This window comes from Balaenoptera musculus, chromosome 15, assembly GCF_009873245.2.
Source record: "Balaenoptera musculus isolate JJ_BM4_2016_0621 chromosome 15, mBalMus1.pri.v3, whole genome shotgun sequence".
In the NCBI taxonomy this organism is placed as follows: Eukaryota; Metazoa; Chordata; class Mammalia; order Artiodactyla; family Balaenopteridae; genus Balaenoptera; species Balaenoptera musculus.
The window spans coordinates 23466919-23492218 of NC_045799.1; the positions used below are offsets into that span (position 1 = coordinate 23466919).

General features: G+C 45.6%; 1 protein-coding gene across 1 annotated transcript in view; it reads right to left on the minus strand.

Annotated features, from left to right (window-relative positions):
* CNBD2 (cyclic nucleotide binding domain containing 2) overlaps window positions 1-25300 on the minus strand; it is a 61626-nt gene that overhangs the window by 23789 nt on the left and 12537 nt on the right. The window contains exons 3-8 of the mRNA XM_036824330.1: window positions 21899-22036; window positions 19411-19464; window positions 14751-14914; window positions 11155-11311; window positions 10493-10644; window positions 8448-8586 (exon numbers count right to left, since the gene is read on the minus strand). Of these exons, the coding sequence (XP_036680225.1) occupies window positions 8448-8586; window positions 10493-10644; window positions 11155-11311; window positions 14751-14914; window positions 19411-19464; window positions 21899-22036 (804 nt within the window). The remainder of the gene's footprint in view (window positions 1-8447; window positions 8587-10492; window positions 10645-11154; window positions 11312-14750; window positions 14915-19410; window positions 19465-21898; window positions 22037-25300) is intronic.

Sequence of the window (25300 nt, forward strand, 5' to 3'; positions counted from 1 at the left end):
TGCCATAATTTACATACAATTAAAAATAAATATTCCGTTGAGCAAAAGAAGTCAGACACAAGGAGCACATACAATACGATTCCATTTACACAAAGTTAAAGAATAGGCAAAAGTAATCTGTGGTGACAGAAGTCAGAAGAGTGGTTACCTGTGTGGGGGCATTTTGTCTGGGAAAGGACGTAAGGGAGCCTCTGAGGTACTGAAAATGTCCTCTATCTTGATTTGGGTGATGCTTACACAGGGGTATACATATGTAAAAATTCCTCAAGCTGTAGAAGTCTAGATTTGAGGTCCTTATTGCATATATGTTACACCTCAGGAAAACATTTTTGAAGATTAATATTTAGTTGTTTCTAATTTGCCAGTATTATATATAACTCTGATTTCGTTCAGGACAACAAAATCCCCAGTTTAAAAAAACTCACCACCTTCCCAAACTCTCCTACAGTGGGGCTGGCAGTGACTCAATTCTGGCTAATGAGATATAAGTGGAAGACTGATGGATAAATCTCCAAGGAAAGCTATTGGTTATCCTTCCCACTACCTTCTGCCTGAAACTCAGATGTGATGGCTGGAGGTGGAACAGCCATACTGTCACCATTAGGATGAAAGCCATAAACTGTGGACGATGAAGGGAGAAGCTAGAAGGGGTCTGGGTTCTTGATGACTTCCTAGGACAGCTGTTCTAGCCCTGGATTGCTTAATTCTAGACTATTAATACTGTGACCTGCAGTGGACAGCAACTTTTAACTGATAACCTTGTACTTACATCTTAACGCCCGTAGTGGTCATTAAGGCAAGTACTTGAGTTCTCCTTCCAGGCACATGGCAGGATTATACTTTTCTACCCTTTGAATTAGGCATGGCCTTCTTACCACTTTGGTCAATTTCCTTAGCAAAGTGACTTGTGATAATCCTGGGTAGAAACTTTAAAAGCCAGGGAATTCCCTGGCGGCCCAGTGGTTAGGACTTGGTGCTCTCACTGCGGGGGCCCCGGGTTCGATCCCTGGTTGGGGAACTAAGATCCTGCAAGCCGCTCGGCGAGGCCTAAATAAATAAATAAATAAATAAAAGCCATCACTTGACTCTCAATATTACCTTCTCCTGTTCTATTGATCATGGAATCATGGGTCAAGAGGGGTCCATGTCTCCATGTGACCTGGGTCCCTGAGTGACCATGAGGAGTAAGGCTTCCTGCTGACCTGCTATGATCAGGTAGTGGGAGGAAGGAATATATCTTTGTCAATCCACTGAGATCTGAGGATTTTAAAAATAATTGTGGCTTAATCCAGTTTATCCTAATATAATACCTATGCTTGACTATCTCCTTGGGATTCATTCCTAAAGGTATTATGCATGTTTTAAATTTTGATACATATTTCCAAACAGCCCTCCAGAAATGTTAGATAAGTTTTTTTTTTTAATAAATTTACTTATTTTATTTATTTATTTATTTTTTGGTGCATTGGGTCTTCGTTGCTACATGTGGGCTTTCTCTAGTTGCGGTGAGCAGGGGCTACTCTTTGCTGTGGTGCGCGGGCTTCTCATTGCAGTGGCTTCTCTTGTTGCGGAGCACGGGCTCTAGGCACGCGGGCTTCAGTAGTTGCGGCACGTGGGCTCAGTAGCTGTGGCGCACGGGCTTAGTTGCTCCGTGGCATGTGGGATCTTCCCGGACCAGGGCTCGAACCGGTGTCCCCTGCATTGGCAGGAGGATTCTTAACCACTGAGCCACCAGGGAAGTCCCTGGAAATGTTAGATAAGTTTACACTCTGTCCAACAGTGCATAACAGAACCTGTTGTAATACATCTTTGTAGTACATTGCCAACTGGGTTCTCACAACCCTTTTAATCTTTTCTAATCTGAGAGGCAAGAAAGATACGTCATTTTTCTTATGTATTTCATACTTTATAAAATCTTAATCTTTTTTAGTAGGAATTCTAAAAGACACATTATAAAGGGTTAAGGTTCAAGATAGATTACTGCTGAACAGGAAGGAGAAGAAGAGATCAAACATTTAATAAGCCCTTATTATATTCCAGGCATTGTGTTAGGAGCTTTATTCAACATTCATTCAACAAACATTTATCTACCAGGAACTGCAGGTACTGGAGAAACACACATGAGCAGTTCTCTCTGGAAAGACTCTCATGGGTCTTTAATCGCATCTGTATCTGTGGAAAAAACAATTTCACCATGTGTTCCCAAATGATAAACTGTTCAAAATGAGTTGATTATGGGCATTAATTATGTTTGCAGTGCTAGCGGAAATCATGTTCTCCAACTTTGCCGTGACCCCAAGGACGCACAGCCACCCGATGCTGATTTCTCCCTCTAGTGGCAATATCAGTAAACTACAGGAGTCGGGACAACTGTTTTTAGCAGATGAACATTTAAGCAGCTGGTCAGGTGGGAAATTAAAATGAGAAAAAAAGATCAGTCCCTTTAGAGGTGGCAGGTGCACTTCAACTCCAGCCAGAGTGGCCACACCAAAATATAGCCTGGTATTGCCTGATCTTCTGAATATTCAAAAGAAGCCAGAAATCAGAACTTTTATGTAGAATCTTCACATTAACAATTAAATCAGGTTTTAGCAAAACACTATAAGGGATAAACCAACTCATCTGTTAGGCAAGAGGCTCTCTACCTGCTGTCATTTTGTGACATCTGTATTATTTTTCTCAGAATGAAGTTCAAGCATTAGAAATCACCTGTGATGCTTATTCAGATGCAGATTTCCAGAGTTAATGAAGCAGAATTTCTGGAGTGAGGCAGGACTCTGCCATTTTCAGAAGCACTCTAGGAGTTTGTTATGCTTACCAAAATTTGAAAACTCTTCCCTTAGATCAGGGGTCCTCCAGCTTTAGTGCACATCAGAATCACCCAGAAGCAGATGTCAGTGTTGTCAGAACACAGATTACTGAGCCCCTTCTCCCAGAGTGTTGGGTTTAATAGCTCTTGGGTGGGCCCGAGAATTTGCCTTTCTAATGAGTTCCCAGGTGTCGTTGCTGGTCCAGCGACAACACTTTGAGAACCACTGGATTAGAGGGTGACTGAGGTGAGTGAGTATGTGCTGAGCTAATCTCATCCTCACAGACTTTATGAAGTAAGCACATAGTCCCATTTTACAGATAAAGAAATGAAGGCTAAACCAGATTAAGAACCTTCTGCTGGTCAGGATGTAACCATCACGCTGAGTAAAGAAAGTCTTGAATTTATATCCCTTACTGCTCATCTCCCCCATCTTTTCTGGTTATACAGTATCAAAAGAGCTTAGAGTTAAATTTGCGGACACATGGCATTCTTGGCTTTGGAGGCAATCACCCCAATATTTTAGGAAAGAGGAAGCAGATATCAGGGGAGAAAGAATGGCAAATTATTCAGGTTGGCCTTCAGGGCTCTCCACCACCATTTTCTCTTCTAGGCTTTCTCCCACCTCTCCTCACATGACCATCAGGATTCTCCAAACTTATCAAACTCTTCCCCCCTCCACTGGCAAGGACCTCATCCTCATCCTCGCCCTCCTCCGGGTCAGATCCTGTGCATCCAATCCCCTTTTAGCGTTAGTGTGTAGAGGCTGGAAACCAAACACTACATTTCCCAAGGTACCTTGAAGCTAAGGCTCTGGATGGGATTTGGGTTCCACCAATCCAGTGCACCTGGGCAAGGCTTGGTTTTGGAACTGTGGGGCATCCACTTTGCTAGTGGAGACGGTGGCTTCCTCAACTTGGCAGGAGCAGCAGCACCAGTGACAGTCCAGTTCTGGAGTCTGATGTGGAGTCGTTTGCGAGTCATTTTCCGTCTAGAGCCTGTTTCTTCAGCTCTCCCCTCACCAGTAAATCTGTTAGCCATTTAACATCCTGCAGTAAATCACTTCCTGCTTGCATTAGCTAGACTTGACGGTTCTCTGGGACTGAACCCAAAAATCACAACACAAACACATCCCTGGTGATGCTGAAACAACCAGCTCTTGGGTAAAATGCATGCACATCTATACATTTTACTGTTATGAAGGGTGTGTTACACACAATTTATAAATAATAATAAAATATACCACACTCTTATTGGAAATTCCATATAGCCAATCAATTCTCACAGAATGCTTTTATTGACTTTGGCTGAATTCATATCAGTGGCTAGTCTATAGTCACAATTCAACCATAATTTGACAAATGAATTTGCATCCCAATCTATAAATTTAATATTATTAAGTCTGACTTGTACTCTACTGGTAAACTATTTCTCACCCTCTTATAAATTATATTCATTAAATTGAAACCTCTTTTAGCTTTAACACTATGTCTATCAGAACTTCACCTGTTCACCAATTATATAACTTCTATGATGAATCTATGATGAGTCATTTTTAAATACTGGAAAACATTTCCTTAATTTTCTGCTCTTTACAATGTAACGGCTACAGACCCAGCCCACTTTGAAATTTAATCTGCATTATAAACATTTTCTCTATAGCTTTCTTAAGACAATCAGCAAAGCCATAAATCAAGACCTGACTTAGAGCGTCTGCCTATTTCCACTGTGTGTGCACATACTCCCACCATGGTCGATTTTCAGCTACCGATGGGAAGTCACTGCACGTGGAACTGAGAAGAGATGTGCACAATGGTAGAGATTTCCACCATATGGATACGATGGGCAAAAGTAACTTCAAGAGCATAGATAATAGTAAAATGCAATAAATCCAGGAAATGATAAGTTTTTCAGTATTTATTACCCTTGTTTTCAATATTTAATTGTAGGTTTATATAATTTAATTTTTAATAATTATCATGTGTACTGACTTGCAAAAGTCCTGAGAACTTAACAATCAGCTCTCTCAGGCCAGGAAGAGCCAGCTCCAGCACACAACCAATCTTGCCCCCTACTTTTGTCTAAGGGACCAATACTTCAATGCTCATCTCCCACCTCACCTCCTCCAGGAAGCCCTCCTTGGAGCCTTCAGCCTTTAGAGAGTTCCCCATCCTGAATTCTTGTAATTCACAGAGTTTGTACTAATCTACGACTTGGTAGTCGGCATTGACAACTTTGTCTACACTCAAAATCTAGTGGAGAAGATATATAAAGAGAGAGAACCAATCTTTTCTTTTTTTTTTTTTTTAATATATAAATTTATTTTATTTTTGGCTGCGTTGGGTCTTCATTGTTGCGTGTGGGTTTTCCTCTAGTTGCAGCAAGCGGGGGCTACTCTTTGTTGCGGCGCGTGGGCTTCTCATTGCGGTGGCTTCTCTTGTTGCAGAGCACAGGCTCTAGGCGCACGGGCTTCAGCAGTTGTGGCACTCGGGCTCAGTAGTTGTGGCTCGCGGGCTCTAGAGCACAGCCTCAGTAGTTGTGGTGCACGGGCTTAGCTGCTCCACGGCATGTGGGATCTTCCCGGACCAGGGCTTGAACCCGTGTCCCCTACACTGGCAGGCAGATTCTTAACCACTGCGCCACCAGGGAAGCCCCAGAGAACCAATCTTTTCCACCTTTGTATCCCTCCAGAGCCTGGGCCACTGTGTCATGATCTTGGCAAAAACTTGGCAAATGTCTGTGGTGGCTTAACATGTAGGCAACAGGTATAGGAGATATTAAATATGGGAGTTTTGGGGCAGAATTCTGGCTCTGCCACTTACTAGCTAGGTGGCCTTTCTTAAGGCATCTTAGCTTCAACTTCTTCATCTGTAAACTTGGAATAATAATATCTTCCTGGTAGAGCTACAGTGAAGATTTATGGTAGAATGGTACTAGGTACACAGTTATTCATCAAAGCACTGTTTGAAATAGCAAACGCTGAGATAACCTAAATTTCCATCAATTAGGGAACTGGTTAAAGTACAACCATACATATGGAATCTAAAAAAACAGTACTGATGAACCTAGTGGCAGGGCAGGAATAAAGACGCAGACGTAGAGAACGGTCTTGAGGACACCGAGGGGGAAGGGGAAGCAGGGACAAAGTGAGAGCGTAGCACTGACAGATATACACTACCAAATGTAAAATGGATGGCTAGTGGGAAGCTGCTGCATAGCACAGGGAGATCAGCTCGGTGCTTTGTGACCACCTAGAGGGGTGGGATAGGGAGGGTGGGAGGGAGACACAAGAGGGAGGGGATATGGGGATATATGTATACATATAGCTGATTTACTTTGCTGTACAGCAGAAACTAACACAACATTGTAAAGCAATTATACTCCAATAAATATATAAAAAAATAAAGCACAACCATACAGTAAAATACTCATGAGTGGTAAAAGAGAATGAATGAGTTCTTTATGTACTGATATGGAACAACCTACAGAAATACTCTTAAATGAAACAGGAAAGTGCAGAACAGTCTGTATAGGATGACACCACTTATGAAAAAAAAGGAAAATACATATACACACGCATTTACCTGTATAGAGAGAGAACGTGTGGAGGACAGAGACATAAGAAACTGGTGCTGGTGGTGGTCTCTGGGGAGGGATACTCTGGGAGAGAGAGGGGGGAGGGAGACATCACTCTTGTGAACGTTTTGAATTTTGAACCATGTGAAGTACTACCTATTCCAAAATAAACAAAAAAAGATTAATGATGTTAGTAGAACTCCTAGCACAGGAGCAAAGAGCCTCAAAAAAAATAGTGACTCTTATGATGATGATGATGATGATGAACTGCTTAGGATTTGAGCAGGGTCAACAATTGATGGAAAGGTCAACTCAAATCCCAAATCCCAGCTTCTGGCAAGAAGGGCTTTGGGGTCAGACAGACCTGGGTTGAACCCTGCCTCTGCTCCTCATCAACTGCGTGACCTTGAACAAGCCACTTAACCTTCCTTTCCACCTCTGTAAAATGGGAATAATGACAATATCAACCTCCTTAAATTTTCTTTTCATTATCAACCAACAGAGCAGGGGGCAAAGGACATAGAGCAATTCACAAAACACAAAATTTAGATAGTAAACAAACATGATTAATCTCACTAGTAATCAGAAAAAAAATAAGATAAATCCTCAATGAGGCAGTAATTGCCACATATTAAATTTTAAAACTTTTGAAAGAATGACGGCAGAGGTTGGTGGCACTGGCAAAGTTGTATGCTGCTGGGAGCTAGAGAAAGTGGATCCCTCCTTGTGAAAAGCAGTTTGTTCCAAGAGTCATAAAAATGGTGATGCTAAGCAATTTCAATTTTGGAAATCTATTCTGTGGTAACGAGCTCATTTGTCCCTCTTCCTGGAAAGTTGTATAATGTGGTAGTATCACTTTTACAATTTAGAGATTATAATTATAAAAAGTGATCTGGAGACTTCCCTGGTGGCACAGTGGTTAAGAATCCGCCTGCCAATGCAGGGGACACGGGTTTGAGCCCTGATCGGGGAAGATCCCACATGCCACGGAGCAACTAAGCCTGTGCGCCACAACTACTAGAGCCCGTGCTCCGCAACAAGAGAAGCCACCGCAATGAGAAGCCCGCGCACTGCAACGAAGAGTAGCCCCCGCTTGCCGCAAGTAGAGAAAGCCCGTGCGCAGCAATGAAGACCCAATGCAGCCAAAAAGAAATAATAAATAAATAAATAAGTGACCTGGCATCATTAAAATTCAAGAGCCAAATGCATAATTTAAATATGTATCTGTTTGTAAATAAACATGTATATGAGCTGAAGGAGGGGGTACCCTCCCCACACCTGCCCTCTTTGTAATATAACAGCTATATCTTAACGTTCACAGCAACCCTCTGAGGGAGGGAGGCCAAAGTGTGTCCTTTGTCTTTTTTTTTTTAACATCTTTATTGGAGTATAATTGCTTTACAATGGTGTGTTAGTTTCTGCTGTATAACAAAGTGAATCAGCTATATGCATACTATAACCCCATATCCCCTCCCTCTTGCATCTCCCTCCCTCCCACCCTCCCTATCCCACCCCTCTAGGTGGTCACAAAGCAGGAGCTGATCTCCCTGTGCTATGCAGCGGCTTCCCACTTGCTCTCTATTTTACATTTAGTAGTGTATATATGCCCATGCCACTCTCTCACTTCGTCCCAGCTTACCCTTCCCCCTCCCTGTGTCTTCAAGTCCATTCTCTACATCTGCCTCTTTATTCCTGTCCTGCCCCTAGGTTCTTCAGAACCTTTTTTTTTTTTTTTTAAGATTCCATATATATGTGTTAGCATACGGTATTTGTTTTTCTCTTTCTTACTTCACTCTGTATGACAGACTCTAGGTCCATCCACCTCACTACAAACAACTCAGTTTTGTTTCTCTTTATGGCTGAGTACTATTCCATTGTGTATATGTGCCACATCTTCTTTATCCATTCACCTGTCGATGAACACTCCTTTGTCTTTTTAAGTAGGACGTGGGCGCTCAGAAAAAGACGTGTTGAAGGCCAGGGCTCTGCTGGTCACCTGGTTACAGGACATTAGATTAGGCACGTTCTTCCCAGCTTCACCACCCCACCCCAGACCTCTTACCTTACACACAAACACGATGGAGGACGATTCTACAAAGTCCTTTGAGATCAGCTGCCCGTATGAGAACTTCTCTATCTTCTCCAGGATTACGAGCTTCCAGAGCTTCTCATCGGACCAGGAGTGAAACAGATCCATCTTCCTGATGGGAAAGGCCTGTTAGACTTCATCGCCCTCCATCACCAAGGGGGCTCAGCACTTAGCAATTTCCAGAAAAGGAATATGTTCTCCTGCTCTTGCAAAGGCCTGAGGCGGAAGATTTCACACCCACCCTGCTCGCTAGCCTAGCCTGCAGCCGGTCTCCTGTCACTTGTCCTTTGCTCCCCTGCCCTCTTCTCAAGGCCCTGCCCTTCAGCCGCTCCCCTCACTGCGCCTCAGACGCAGCCGGGGTGATTGGAGCTCTGCTTCTTTCACTTCCGCTCCTCCCTCCAGGAGCTTCTCCCGGCTGAACCCCCTGCCAACCTTGTTACCACTGAGCTACTCCCATTCCAAGGAGCATCCAAGGGTTCCTCACTTCAGCTCGCTGGCTATCCTGTCCCCCAGACCAGCAGTCCGGGCCCTACCTTTGGTTTGGGCAGCTCATTCCAACCCCTGTCTCCTCCAGCCTATTGGCTTCAAATCCTCAGCCCTGGGCCTGGGAATGGGGGAAGTCTGGACTCTCCTCTTTTGGCCTCTTTGTGCCCTGTGGTGAAAGGCCCACCCGGCAGTGACCGCCCCTTCTGCTGATCTTGAACCTCATACACCACTGATCATGGGGCTTCCCTTCCCTCGCAGGTGGCCCCGCGGGGCTGCCAACAAAAGTCATCTTAGATCTTCTCAGATCCAACAGATTATGAGCTCTGAACTCGGGTGATTCAGGCCTCAACCTAGGCGAGGGGGCACCGAGTTCTGTCCAGGGCATCAAAGGGGAACAGGGTCAGTGCCATGCCCAGGGAGGAGAAGGGTCTGGAAACACAGAAGGAAAGCAGGGCCACCACAGAAGGAGCACCTCCTGGGCCAAGACTGAGCCACGCACTTCCCACGATCACCTCATTTGATTCTTACAATGACCTCGGGAGAGAGGAATTGTTATCCCCATTTTACTGCGCAGGAGACTAAAGCCCAGAGAAATGAAGTGACCTATTTAGGGTCCCATGGTGGATAAGCCTAAGAGCTGAGATTAGAACACGGTCCTATTTTTCTTCCACTGTATAAAAAAACGAACTGCCCCTCCCTTCAGAACCGAGTCCCTCCCTTTTCGGGCTGCAGCCCCTTCATGCAGATGGCTTTCTCTCAGTTCCAGCCCACCGCTCTGCTCAACACGCTTCTCTATGGCCCTGCAACCCCACAACCTGTATTCTCGGTGCCAGTGCAGATGCTCCATTTGATTTTCACTCTTTGCCTCAAGGCAAGTAACTAAAGATAATTAAATGAGCACCTGCACACGCCTGGCACTGTGATAACACAGGGATGATGATGGTGGAAAAGGCAGGTCTGCCCGTGCCACTGTGCTGCTTACTATCTGATGGCACAAATAAACTGTAAAGAAGGTATTAGATGATCAAGAATTACAGTTTGGATGGGGCTTTAAGGAAACACAGGGTAGAAGCACTGAGGGGGCACCCTCTCTATTCTGGAGTGAGGGTAGGTGGGCTTAGTTAGTGAGGCGGGGCGGTGAAGCCCAGAGACTTCTGAGTCAGGCATTCTGGACACATCACCATCCTGATCCTTGCTTCCCTCACTGTAAACTGGGGAGAAAAAGAGAAAGAACATCATGGGTTGAATGTGAGATTAGATATAACGGGTGGTACAAAGGGCTGAGCATCCTGCCTGGCCCAGCAAGTGCTCAATGCATGTTAGCTATTCTGTTGTTACTATCCCATAAGGAAGGGATATCTGAACTGCGACCTGAAGGTATGTTAGGAGTTTGCTAGACCGAGAAGTTGGGTGGGATGTGGGTACCAAAGAGTATTCCAAGCAGAGAGAACAGCACCTAGTGTTCCCCACTGGGTCTAGGACAAAGGCACCTAATAAACACACAGGGGGAAGATGCTGGCTGGTGGAGTTACCTAAAAAATTCAAACCGATGCTGAGCATCCTTTTTAACTTCTTGGTCCAGTTTATTAGCAAGGAAATCCTCTCTGTCAACAACCAAGAGCTCTGTTTCTTCCATACAGACCACAGTGGCCCTCCTCACTGAAGAAGTTAGAAAGCCCATTTCCTGTTGGGTAGACAGGGGCAAAGGCAAGTGAGAGGTCACCCCTGGCCCTCTGCCCACAGCCCTGACCACCTCTTCCCTGTTTCCATCTCCCCTGAGAAATCTCTCCTCCCCAGACTGCAGGTTCCCTGGACCGTCCTGTGCCCCTGCTCACTCCCTGCTTCTATGGGCCCACGCCCCTCCCTCTTAGTATGTTGCCTGTGGAAAAAGAGGCAACTGGCTTGACCAGGGCAGAGAAAGGAAGCTGGAGAGGCCTTGCTGAGGAGTCACTGCATCTCTAGGGGGTTATAGAGGGAACATACTCCTTAAACATCACAGACGAAGTGGTGGGACTTAGACATCACTGCCTCCAACTCAATCGGCATTTGACAGGTAAGGGCTCTGTGACCCACAACAGGGCGGTGACTTGCACAGAGTGAAAGGCAGGACTGGGCCTGGACTAGAGGTTGTAGCAGGAGTCCTGTCACACCCCCAACCCCACCACAGGAACGCAGACCCGTCCCCCGTGCTCACCCCAAAACAGCTGCCCTTTTGCAGCAACGTTGGGTGGGGGTCCAGGAAGGCACTGCTGCCATCTTCATCCTCGGTCACAGCCACCGTGCCCAGGTAGATGAAATAAAAGCTGTTGCCCCTCTGGCCCTTCTTGACGATCACACGCCTGCGACCAAACCTGGGAAAAGACCATGGCCAGTTGATCTGGTAGCAACACAGAGTCTGGTCCCTAGGGGGAGGAGATCTGGACGGGCCGTGCTCTCTGCTCTGGAGTATGAAAGCACAGACTGGGACTAGAAGGGACCTCAGAACAGCCCAGCCCCATCCCCATCAAACTTGACCCCTTCACTAACATTTGTCCAGCAGCCCACCTCCATTAGAGGAAGCTGCCGGAGAGCAGAGCCTTTGTCAGTCTGCTTAGGCAATGAACAGTTGTTGAGTAAATGAATGAACAAATGCTGGAAGCAATGGATAAGTAGCTAAATGATTATGAGCACTGGCTTTAGAGTCAGACCAGGATCCAAATCCTGGTTTTGCCCTTAGCTGTGGGACACTAGGCAACTCATATCCCCTCTCTGAGCCTCAGTTACTCTTGTCCGTAAAATGCAGATGAGCATACCTAGAAAGAGATGGATAAATGATCTTATTATGATCCCTAATAGCTCACTATCCAACTGGGAACCTTTAGGGCAGAGGTACACAGGTTCAGAGCAAACTAACAGTTCTTAAGCTCAGAGGAGGATAGTTTCTGTATTTCAAATGCAAGTTCAAATCAAATCTCACTTCTTTTAGTATTTATTCATTTCCTTCATTCATCCAATAAGTTAGACAAATACCAATGGTGTCTAACAGGTGTAGTGATAAAAAATACAAATTTTGTTCTCAAAATTATGGTTAAGTACAAGAGTAAATAAGGTTTAAAAACGCTTTAAAAGAGGTAAGGCGCAGGCTAATTCAGAAGCACAGAGAAAGGGCACTTAACCCAGTTTAGGAAGGCCAGAGAGGGCTCTGGGATGGTGGCTAGAGTCATCCAGATGGCCAGAGAGATGGAAGAGTGTCGAAGGCACAGGGACCACCATGTCCAAAAGCACAGAGATGGCTGGAGGCCTGGCATATTCAAAGAAAGAACAGTAAGCTCCATCAGACAGGACAATGTACAAACCAGGGGCTTTATCAATAGAGGAAAGAGGCGACAGCCCAGATGACAATGACTACTAGATGGGAGAAGGCAAGCATATTCAGCCAGGAAATAAGACTTTGGGGACGAGAGAACACAGGCCAGCCTTCATTCCAGGGCAGACCCTCAGAGACCATAACCTACATTTTGGGAGTGAAGAGATATCTCATACAGCAGATATCTGTTGTTTTCTCTGCCAAGCATCTGGTCACCTTTTTCCACCAACTGCACCCTGATTTTACTTTGGGGGAAACAACTTTTCTTGACTCTTAGACAATCGGAACATCACTAACCCACTGGTGATTCAAGTGAGATCACCTTGGCTCAGAAAGAACTAATCCCAAGGCTCTGACTTGACTGGGAAGAGGTATTCTCTCCTTCCCAATGGACTGAACCTGGAAAGCTAGAAGTTTGGAGCTGTGGCTGTAGCAGCTGGCTGGCCACCATGAAGGGAGAGTCTCAGACAGAGACTCTCCTTTGCATTTGCATTTGCATAAGCTGCTTATGCAAATGAAGTGCCAAGAGATGGAGAGAGACAGACACAAACGTGGGTCCCGGTGACACTGAGCCCCTGAATCCAGCTGAGCCTGAAGCTGGAGAACTATCCCAGGACTTTCAAATACATGAGCCACCAATGCATTCCCTTAGGCTGGGTTTCTGTCACTTGCGAGTGGAAGAATTCTATCTAATCTGCTAATTCCCAGTCCCAGAAATAGTAATCAGCAACTAGCGGAGGGCTTTAACAATTATCACCTCCTGATGTTCACAAAAAGCCTGTAAAATTCATATTATTATCTTTATATCACTCACGGGGATACTAGGCTCAGAAAGGTTAAGTGGCTTGCCTGAGGTCACACAGCAGACGGGGCATTAAACTCCAGAGCTTCTAAGCCTGTGACTCTTTTTCTTTCTGTGACGCCATTCTGCCTGCTATAGAATCTTACTTTAAGACAGCAGTGACTCCCTCTCTTCTTTACTGGACTAGAACAAAGCAGATGGTTCCCTCTGCCTGGAATGCCCCGTCTACACGTCCACTTGTCAAATCTACCTGTTCGAATGCCACCTCTTCTGTGAAACTCCCTTGGCCAAGCTAGCTGGAAGGTTACCTCCTCCTGGCTTATTACCTGTGAAACAGACCCTGCATGGGTCATAAAGGGTCGTCCGTAATCCGTAATTAGTTGTGGTTATGTCTTAGACTGTGACCGCTATGAAGGAAGATAGGGCTGTCTTAGACTGTGACCGCTATGAAGGAAGATAGGGCACAAACCTATAGTGACCCTACATCTTAGATTTTCAAGACAGGTCTTACCTCAAATATTCTGCTAGGCTGCCCCCCTGAGGCCACTGAAATGTCCTGGAAATAACTATTTTCACATGCACCTCTTAGGCTTCTCTACTACAAGGGATTTACAAGGTCCTTTTTTGTGTGTGTCACGGACCAATTGACAATCTGGTGAAGGCTTCACAGAACAATGTTTTAAATGTATAAAATAATATACATTAGAATTACAGTTAAGAAAAAACCAAGTTTGTGATATAGCAATACATGTGCCTCTTTATTAAGGCACTGAAAAACAAGAGCCAGCAGCAGATCTAATAACTACCATCATTTCAAAGATGTGATAAATATAAATTATCTTTTGAGAAATCTGCAGCAACTTGAATATATCATAATACCTGTATTTTTTTATTTATAAAAAAAATTATACAGGGACTTCCCAGGTGGTCCAGTGGTTAAGAATCCACCTCCCAGTGCAGGGGATGCGGGTTCGATCCCTGGTCAGGGAACTAAGATCCCACATGCCACAGGGCAACTAAGCCCGCATGCCACAACTAGAGAGAAGCCTGCGCGCTGCAACGAAAGATCCTGCATGCCGCAACTAAGACCCGACACAGCCAAATAAATAAATAGTATGGAGTGGTTTGTTACCTACATTCATGACTGAAGGAAATTATAAATTTCAGAGGTTAATGAAAATACAGATATAATATTTTTTCTCATCCAAGTTCCCAGACCCTTGCCCTAGTTGTTCCTACCTGGATGTAGTACCTCACCTGTGATCCCTTCTGGCTTTTAGGGCCTGGATTTGAGTCTCGGCTCTGCTACTTATTTTATGGGTGAACTAGGATGACTTATTTCCCCCCCCGAGCCTCAGTTTCCTCATCTGAAAAATGAGGGGATTACACTAGATCCTTTCTGAGGTTCCAACCAGCTCCTCTCCAGACTCAGTGACTCCTTAATTCTGGGTAGATTCTCAATGAATGGCTGAGACACAGTGGGCTGCAGTCATAACGGTGAGTACCAAGGTGAAGTGACAGATGGTTTCTCACGGCTGACACCCCGCAGAGGGCTGGTAGACCCGCCGTGGCCTTCGCAGCCGGGCCCTTCTTGCCCAGCCCAGCCCCAGCCCAGGGGCCAAGGGATGTGCCCCTCACTGACCGTTCAAAGCGCATGACCTTGGCCAGGAGCAGCTGCAGGGGCTCCGAGTAGTTCCGGTAACTATCCAGAACCTGCAGGAGGTTACAGAGGGACTGGATCTCGCGCTCTGCCCTCCAAGCGGGCTTCTTCTGCGTGATCTGAATGGCCCTTGGAGGGAAGTGACCCTGGAAAGAGAGAGCCAAAGTGACACAGAGGACCCAGCAGTTTCCCCCAGGGGCTAGCAGGCAACTCCCCACACTCCTGCTTTCACACTTTCCCACTCCCCATACAATAGCGGCTGACATGTAATGAGTGCTTCCTGTGTGCCAGGCATCGGGATAGGCAACTTACACACACCGTCTCATTGAATCTTTACCTAAAGAAGCGAGGCACGATTATTATCCCCTTTGACAGATGAAGACACTCAGGCAGGATTATTACCTAGATTTGTTACATGCCAAGGCCTGTATCCCCAACTACTGATCATACTACCTCTGCTGTTCATTGACCACGCCCCCAAGTCAATAATGGGGCTCCCTGGGCTCCAGGGGCCCTTTGACACACTTCAGTCAGGGGAGAGCTCCCCTGCCTCAGCCTATACCTCAGCATGCTCCGGGAGTCTAAGGAACAAAGAGAGCCTACAGAGACGCTTAGCTAACCCTCAGGACTCGTGGACCAGGGGGCGGGCAGATCTACCCATTGGCTCACCACTCCTACCTGCCGGGGAAATGGCACTGTGAGTTGTTAACACCCCGCACTGGCTGCCCATTGCACTTAGGAGAAAATGTTAACTCCTACCACAGCCTGGGGCCCCACATGGCCTGACTCCCTACCTGCCTACTGCCCTCCAACCTCTCCTCCTGCCTCTCCCCTCATTCTCTAGCCTCTAGCCTTCTACCCATCTCTTGCACGTGCCAAGCTCACTTCCGTCTTTAGATCTTTGCTTGGGCTGTTTCCTGTGCCCGGAATGTTCTTCCCCTGGGTTTTCACATGGATATGGCTGCCGTCTCCTCCTCCTCACTCTGCTCTCAGCTCATATGGTGCCAAATCCTCAGGGAGTTCCTTCTGGATCATCTGAGCTAAAATAGCAGGCTCCCTTCCCAGCACTCTGTGAGCTCTGAATCATTCTCTTCAAAGCATTTAATACTTTCTGAAATGATCTTATTCTTTTTTTGTTAATGTGGATATTATCTGTCATTTCCCCACCCTACACACACACACACACACACACACACACACAGTGTAGAACTGCACTGTCCACTATGGCAGCCAAAAGCCACATGTGGCTACTTAAATTTAAATTAAATTAGATAAAAAATAAGCCCCTCAGTCACACTAACGACAAGTGTTCAGTAGCTACGTGTGTCTGCTGGCTACTGTTTTGGATAATGCAGACTACTAAACATTTCCATTGGCACAGAAAGTTCCATCGGACAAAGGTGCTCTAGAATATAAGCCCCAATAGAAACACGATAGTGGCCTTGTCTACCTTGTTTCCCACTCTAGAATAATGTCTCATCTGTAGTGGACACTCAACAAAATACATACTTATGGAAGGAAGGAATGAATACCGGCAGTCTTACATAACAGTAACTGTCATAGAAGCAAAAGGAAAGTGGGACATGATGCAGAATTCTGATCTTCACAACGACAGACCTGATGCCTAGCATATTCCCTCGGAAAGGCAGTGTAGCACAGTGGTTAAAAGCACACAGGCTCTGCTGCCAGGTGCCTGGGTTTGAACTTTGTCCTGCGACTTCCCATTTGTGTGTCCTGGCGCAAGTCTCTTCTCCTGGAGCCCCTGTTTCCCTACCTGATGATAACAGAAACTACATGTACAAATAGCAGGGTTAATACGTGTCAAGGGCTTACAATGCGCATGGCGCAGAGCATGGGCTATGGAAGTGCTAGTCTTTTTTATGGTCTGAATCCAATCTTTCTCCTTTCTCTCTCTTACTATCAATAACCCATTAGGATTTCTATCATAGGGTCTATTTATGGCAAAACAGATGCCTCTGGCTTCTATGAACCAAACTTATTTTTCGGGCCCACTTAGGGCCCTAATTCCTTCAGGAAATCCTTCTTATCACCCCTAACCCTTGAGACTCCCTTCTGTGGATTCCTACAGAAGTGACAGTTTGTTACTAACTTCCTGGGTAAGTTTCATCACCTTAACTCCTAATTAGCTCCTTAAGGGAAGGTGCGAATGTTACACAACCTAGCACAGTCATCCTTGTCCTTCAGTATCCACAAGGTGGGGAGGAAGGATTGGTTCCGGGACCCCTGCCAATACCAAAATCTGCAGATGCTCAAGTCCCTTACCTAAAATGGTGTAGTATTTGCACATCCTCCTGTATACTTTAAATCATCCCTAGATTACTTATAATACCTAACGCAATGTACATACTATGTAAATAGTTGCAAATACAATAAATAGTTGCTGTCTGCAAGCAGTATTCAAGTTTTGCTTTTTGGAACTTTCTGGAATTTTTCTTTTCTGAATATTTTCTATCCATGGTCAGTTGAATCCACGGATGTGGAACCTGCAGATACAGAGAGCTGACTGTATTCCCCACCACCAGACACAGATCTAGGCCTACCTTAGGAGCTCATAAAGATATCTGGAATGGGGAAAAGGGAATAGTATTCAAACAGAGCCCTGCCTGTTTCTCACACACCATTTCTCAGCACTGTCACCCTCACTCACTTCAGGCCAGCCATCTCCTCATTGTGTTCATCTAGCATACAGGAAGGATAAAGGAAAATAAGAGGGGCTGCCCATAATCCTACCACCCAGAACTAGCCATTTACATGCGGCATTCTTGTTTCCTGCCTTTTTCTTATGCATAAATAAAATTTTTGAAAATAACATAATACATGACTATTTTCCATTAAAAATCAGAACAATATACACAGTTAAAATCCCCTTGTACCATGTCACCAGTAACCCAGACCGCTCTCCACCACCAGAGTTAACCATTTATATATATATTATTATATACTTATTATATACTTATACGTGTGCCCACAGAATATGTATAGAATTGTTTTATTTTTATTTGCATAAATGTTAGACTGCTGACATCGTTTATGCAACTTGCCTTTTTTTCACTCAATATTTTTTTTAAACCATGTTTTAGAAATGTACCCATTGTTTCCAATGTCTCACAAATGCTATAATAAATGAGTCTATGATTCTAAGCCTCTATAATTCTTAGGATTCTTTCTGAGAAGGTTAGCATTAGTAGACTATATGGAAGTTGAGTTTTCCAGTGTTGTCTGAGAGACAGCTTATATATTTATAAAAATGTGTGTGTGTGTGTGTGTGTGTGTGTGTGTGTGTGTGTGTGTGTGTGTGTATCAGCTTGATCGAGATGTAATTCACATAACATATGATTTCACCATTTAAAGTGTACAGATCAATTTTTAGTGTATTCACAGAGTAGTACATCACCACAGTGGGTTTTAGAACCTTGTAATCACCCTAAAAAGAAACCTGGTACCCATTCGCAGTCACTCAAAGGGCAGTTTTTTAAATTGGGTCTCTACTCTCCATCTCTGTGCTGGAGACAGAGCCAAGTGATAACTCATTCAAAAGGCAGAGAGGCCTTGCCTATATGATGGACTTTTCCTCTGTACTCGCCTCTCTCCTTCTATTGCTATGCACAGAATTGCCTCCATCTCCAGAGCTCTGTGGCTCTCAGAGAGACCCCTAGTTTCTCCTGTCTGAAGGGCGAAACTTGGGTAACCTTCAATGCGCAGTGTCAGACACTGGCTGGTCTCGAAAACTGAAGAAAACTCAGAATTTGGAGGACTTTACTGTGTTTCATATATAATGGGGCATGAGAAATTAGATTATGCCCAGGGGAGGCAGTCAACAGAAGCCACACCTTGGTTCCAAAGGAGGAGGAGGCAGCAGGGTGGCACAGGTGGTCCTGGTACCAGTTATAAAGCTCTGTTCTCCCTGCTTTTCCTAGAGAAAAACCAGCATGGTTGCTCCAGGCCAGGGTCAAGTCAGGTCTACATTGGTGAGAACTTCAGATCTTCCCTATAAATAAGGAAGCCCCTTTAAAATTTAAATTAAATTTTAAATTTTAATTTAGTATCCAGGATTTGGTGGGGAGAAGCCAGGAAGATAATAATGCTTGAAATTCGGAGAACAAATCACATAGTCCAAATGACATGAAGGCATTCGCTTCTCAGAGTGGCCACCTGAGCCCAGGTGAAAGACAGATGTGCCCAGCATCTATCAGAAAGTTTCGGGCAGAGCCAGAATTCACACACAGGCCAGTGCTTTTTCCCAACACCCTGATTATTTCTCCTCTGTCTGGGGCTCTCACATCCTCTCCTTTGCCTTCTACGGTTTTCCCACTGGTCCAAGCACAGGCGATCTCCCGTGCTGGTTCTGCTCAGCTATAAAGCAACAATGGGTTTGGGGTTCAGCTGGGTGGCGGCGGGGAAGGCTCGCAGTCTTGGGATGCCAGAACTGAAAGGGATCACCAAGATCAGCTATTTTATAGGGGAGGAAACTAAGTGGCTAGCTCAGGGTGGCACACTGGGTTGGTGGCAGAACGTGGTCTGAACCCAGCTATCCTGATACCCAGCCCAGGGCTTCTTTCAGGCTATGATGCAAGAAAAAAAAAAAATTCCCAGCAGCAAGGTCAGAGCTGTGTATACATACCGACTCTGCAATGAAGTCCATGGTATCAAATGTGACTCGGCCTTGTTTCTTTTTCTGGGGAAAAAAAAAAGGAAAGGGGGCTGCGGAGAGGAAGGAGAATCAGCAAGACTGTTTCTAGAATTTTGCACTGAAACCCTTCTGCGTACCTGGGCCACTGCGGTAGGCAGGAAGCCTTGGGAAACCTCCTACCAGCTGGGCCTCTCATGTCCACCTCCGCTCAAAAGCCCCAGCTCCACACAGGACTTGGGCCCAGCACTGACAATGTATTATTATGGAGGCACAGAAAGACGGGGGTGGGGAGAGGGAAAGGAGGATGAAGAGAAGAAGGATGGAGAGAGAAAAGGAAGAGGGAAAAGAAGCAAAAAAAAAAAAAAAAAAAAAGGAAAGTATAGAGGAAAAAAAAGAACAGAAAAGAGGGATAAAAAGGAAGGAACAAATGAAGCCAACCTTCATTAAGTGCCTATAATGAGCCGGGCACGGCTTATCTTATTCCATTTCATCATCAGGACAAAGCAGGTATTACTGAGCAGCTCCACTGAGGACCTGAAGTGGGTGAAGGAAGTTGCCCAAGAATCACACAGTGAGGAAATGGTCCTCATCTGAAGGATGGCCAGGAAGAAGAGGTATAGGAGGTCTTAGGGATGAACTAATTCAACCCTATTTCCTAACAGATGCAGAGAGGATGTGGAAAGGGTAGAGAAAGGGGCAGAGAGAGAGGAAAAAGATCTGTAGGGGGGAGTAGCAGGGGAGGAAAGGGACAAACAAGGCCCTGAACAGCATCCTGGGGCAAACCAGGACCCCCCCATTCATCTCTCTGGGCACACCTCACATCCTTCCCCAGAGCCCACTCGGTTCCCTGTCCTCTCCCTCCATTTATAGTTTATACATCCATGTGGTGCTTCTCAGGGAGGCCAATGAAAGAAAGACATGATGTTCAGAAAGATCTGGATTCACATACTCCACTGAAAACCAGTCTACGGCTCTCTCTGCCCGACACTATGCCCCAACCCCCCGGCTCCCTGCCTGGAAGCCGTATGACCCCCATAGGCTGTCCCTGAGAGGCTTCCGCTCCGCTCAAGGCCATCCTGACAGAGCAATGTTGTTAGGTTTAGCCTCGCACTCCTGTGATGACAAGTCTGACTCTGGTCTTCAGCTTCCAGCGGCCCAGGCACCAACCCAAGTCTTCTGGTAACCACAGACTCCTGGCCTCCAGGGCCCTTCGCTTCACCACTGCCTGACACCCTGAGTCAGAAGGTCCTTCCTGAGGTTACGACGCTCCTGCTCCAACCCTTCTCATCTCATGGCCCAATTACAGGGCAGAATCTGGCTGCAGATTTGTTTGGTTTGGCCACCAAAATGTCTTCAAAATATATGAATTTGAATGTCTTTAGATGGGGCAAGCCCTTCCCCTCAAGCTGCCCCCAGGTGCCTACTCCCTGCTTCATCTTAAACTCAGCCACATATACACAGTTACATTACCTGCTGGTCCCTCAGAAACCAACCTAAGACACCTTCCTTTCCCCATCACCAGCCCTCCACGCCCCTCTCCTTGGCTGCTAGGCTTCAGAAACCATTCTGGGAAATATTTTGGAGGCAATCGCTGGATGCAGTGGGGAGGCGCAGCTGGCACAATAGGAATCTGGGCAGGGTTTGTCTAGGTATTGGCTGGGGAAACTTTGGAGCCCTGGATAGTAATGAAGACACCCTTGGGGACCCAGAACAAGTTAACAGAATGGTGATCAACTTTCCTGACCCAAAAAGGGGCTCAGGATCTACCATTGGGATAAAATATTTGAAATTGGGACCTTCCAGAAAATCTAGAAAGCAAGGTCACCAGAGAGGCCCTGCAAATGTCCCCTTCTTGTCTAGGTCGGGGGGGACAGGAAAGAAGGCAGAGAAGATGAACAGTTGGTAGGTATTCGGGCAATCCTGGCTCCATTGTGGCTCCCGGATTTCTTCTGGCTGTTTGATCACCCTTGGAATGGAGATGGCTTCTTCCCCACTCTTGATGTTTCTCTCTACGTGGAGGGAGTTGTACTAGCAGAACACTACTAGCCCCTCTCCTTTCACGCTGAGAAGGAGTGACTTAAACTCTTTGGTGAATTTGGAAGGAGAAACCGGGCATGATCATCCCCTTCTCCATCCCTCCAAGCCCACATTCTGCTCTGCCCTTCCCTGCGGTGAGTATAGGGCAGGAGACCCTGCTACTGCAGTGGATGCCTGCCTTGGTCCAGCACTGCCTGTGACTGGGGTCGTCGATAAGGCTGTCCAACTCTGGGGTTTAGTATTAGGTAACCCTCTGGCTTGATGACACCCGTCAGCTTCTCCAATATAAGTTTTGTCATTAATAAAAGTGACAGCTCAGTCTCCCATCTGCTTTACCCTTTGTCTTCTCTCTCAGTTGATTCAGAACTTGGGCTGGGAAGTGAGGTGCTATTTATTGGACCCCTTTAAACCGTGTATAAACCTGCTAAGCCCAGCAGCTTACATCCCAGAAAGAGAAGATAGGGTGCTTTCTGTGAGCAGTCTCAATGATCTGATATTCCCGAAATCCCCTGAGGCCTTGGCGGAACATTCTACACACTCGGTTCATCATAATGATATCCATGGTGAGCTGGTACAGCCCCTGTGGAAACAAAACAAACAAGATCCGTGGAAACCATCTGTTTTCAACAGTCAACAGCAGGCTGGATAGTGCTGAACAAGGTGAAATGTAATAGGATTAAATGCAGTGTCGTTGCTGGAACCATAGTTACATCTTTAGGAAGTTTTCAAGCCTGTTGAAATCATATTGGTAGCTTGAAATTGGCCATGGTGGGAGTATTTATGCCACAGAAACTGGCAACTACTACAAATGGGGGCATCTCCCTCCCCAGGAGCCTGTTAAAACATTCCCCAGCACAGCTTTAGTTAACTGTCAAGTCCTTCACTTTGGTCCAGAAAATAATGGGCACAAGTAACGGCACGCGGTGAGGGGTGATGTGAAGAGCCTGCATGATGGAATCAGATGCATCTGAGGGAAGAATGGTCAGAGAGATGCAACAATGCTGGCTTTGAAGGCAGAGAAAGGGCCATGAGCCAAGGAATGTGGGTGGTCTGTAGAAGATAGAAAGTCAAGGAAATGAATTCTTCCCTCCACCCTCGAGAAAGGAACACAGCCCAGCTAACACCTGGATTTTAACCCGTGCCAGACTTCTAGCCTCCAGAAGATAATGTGTGTTTGTTTGTTTGTTCTAATTTATTTTTTGGCCACGCTGTGCAGCATGCAGGATATTAATTCCCCAACCAGGGATCGAACCCATGCCCCCTGCACTGGAAGCACGGAGTCTTAACCACTGGACCACCAGGGAAGTCCCAATGTGTGTTGTTTTAAGCCACTAAATTGTGGTACAGCTGTCAAAAGAAAACTAATATAACACCTAATCCAAGATAAGCCATCCTATCTTTTCCCTGGGAATTTGGAGTTGGAGCTGAGAACAAATCAGCCTCTCCATCCCAATATGAATTGAGGAGTACGGGCAGTCACCCTCTACCTGCCAAGTAAGTATAAGGGACAGGGAAACAAGTTCAACACCAAAGAGACAAATCGAGAATGTAAAACAATCTACAAGCCATCTAACCCAGTTTCTTCAAAAAATCAGTTGCAAAAAAAAAAAAAAAAAAAAAAAATCAGTTGCAAGGGCTTCCCTGGTGGCGCAGTGGTTAAGAATCCACCTGCCAACGCAAGGGACACAGGTTTGAGCCCTGGTCTGGGAAGATCCCACATGTCGCAGAGCAACTAAGCCCGTGCGCCACAACTACTGAGCCTGCGCGCTAGAGCCTGCGAGCCACAACTACTGAAGCCCCACGCACCTAGAGCCCGTGCTCCGCCACAAGAGAAGCCACCACAATGAGAAGCCCACACACCACAACGAAGAGTAGCCCTCGCTCGCCGCAACTAGAGAAAGCCCATGCACAGCAACAAAGACCCAACGCAGCCAAATAAATAAATTAACTAAATAAATTTATAAAAAAAAAAAAGAGAGAGACATACAAACAAATGCAAAATATGAACCTTGATTGGCTCCTGGTTCATAATAACAAGCTGTAAAAGACGTTTTAGGGACAAATAAGAAAAATACATCTGGTAGAGTCACGGGACTGGACATGGCACTAGAGTGTGTGTCAATGTGGGTAAAGCTCACATAATTTTGAGTGGAAAAAAGGTGAAATGAGATGTCACTTATGATACCATTTTTTAAAATGTGCCGCATACTGCAGTTGCTTATGGATACACACAGATATAATAAAAATTTTTAAATATAGACAGGAAGGGTACATATCGATCTCAGGAAAGTGGTTGCCAGTGAGGAGAAAGGGAGTGAGATGGTGAGGCGCTTTACCTGTAACTATAATATTTTTTAAAAATTATATATCTAAAGGAAATATGGGGAAAAGCTTTATTAATAAAATTAATATTTATTGAATACAATTTGCCATTGTCAGGCTCTACTCTAAGCCTATTATATGTATTGACTTATTTAATCCTCAATAATAAATCAGTGTAGTAGGTACTGTTATCATCACCCTTTACAGAAGAGAAAACAGGCACAGCAAATCAAGTAACTTGCCTAATACTAATATTAGCCACTAATAGGTGATAGGGATTTAAACCCAGGAAGTCTGGCTCCAGAGTCCATAAGTTTAACCTATTACTCTACCCTGATGCTGGGCCTTATTCTCTCTGACTCTCCTAATAGCAAGAAGGGTGAGTACAGAGCAGTTCTCAGGGGCTCAAAGTGTAGCCAATGCCAAGGGCAGAGTAGGCTACAGGGCAGGGGTCAGAATTCAGTCTTTCTGAAGCCTGATCTGGAACTCTTTCCTTTGTGACTCCAAAAGGTACAGGGTGGCCACGTTTATCCGAGGCCGCCTCCTACACCTGCCTCTCCTTTCCTCTAAGTACCTGTTTGTTCAGTCTTCCACTGTTCCCTCCCGGGGCCCTTGACACTCCTCACCAATTCCTTCTTCAGGATCTGCCAGGAATGGGACACCATGTATCTCTTCATGGTTCCTGAGTTGGCAAATGGCACAACAGCCCCTTTGCCTTTCAAGGGTAGGACCACATGTCTTTCCCCAAGAATCCAGTTATACTGGACACAAAGTTTCCCTCAGTGGCAAGGTAAGAGCTCCTCTCCATTCCTCATCCCCAACCAACAGTGGCTGGAAGCCTCGTTCTAATGAATCTATTCTCAGAACCTCCTTATGTCACACTGGAAGAGTCTGGAAGGAAGAGAGGGCAGTGGGAAGTAACTGGAATCTGGGAATCTAACATTTAGTGCACACTCATAGGTATTATCTTAGTTAATCCTCACAACTATTATAAGGTGAGGGACTTCACACCCACTCCCTGCATGAGGCTAAGGCTCAAAGTAGCTAAATGACTGCCAGAGTCACAGGGCCAGCTTAAAGACAGTAGGAGGCTTCTGGGCTTGGGGTGGGGACATCCAAAACCTCAGCCTGGGGACCACTCTGAGGCTTAGAAATTGGAGATGACCCTGGAGTGTAGGTGCCTGGCACTATCCTATAAATCTTGTTAAACCAGCAAATCAGGAACACTCAGCAAACTGGAAGTCCTCAACCAAATGGGGTGCCAAGTGTTAAAAGGTATTTGGTGACTGGAACTCAATGACTCTGAGGTCTTTCCAAAAGTGAAGTATATAGGTTATAAAGTAATTTTTTCTACTAGATCAAAGATGGCAGCTGATAATCCCAACTTGCTCTTGTACTAGAATCCTCAGTGAAAAACTGTGATTTCAAGTTACCGTCTGATGTGCCATTCTTATCCGGCTAAGCACCCCCAAACTGATAGCCAAATGGAAGGGTACTGAATACGGTGAGGACAGCTGGACAG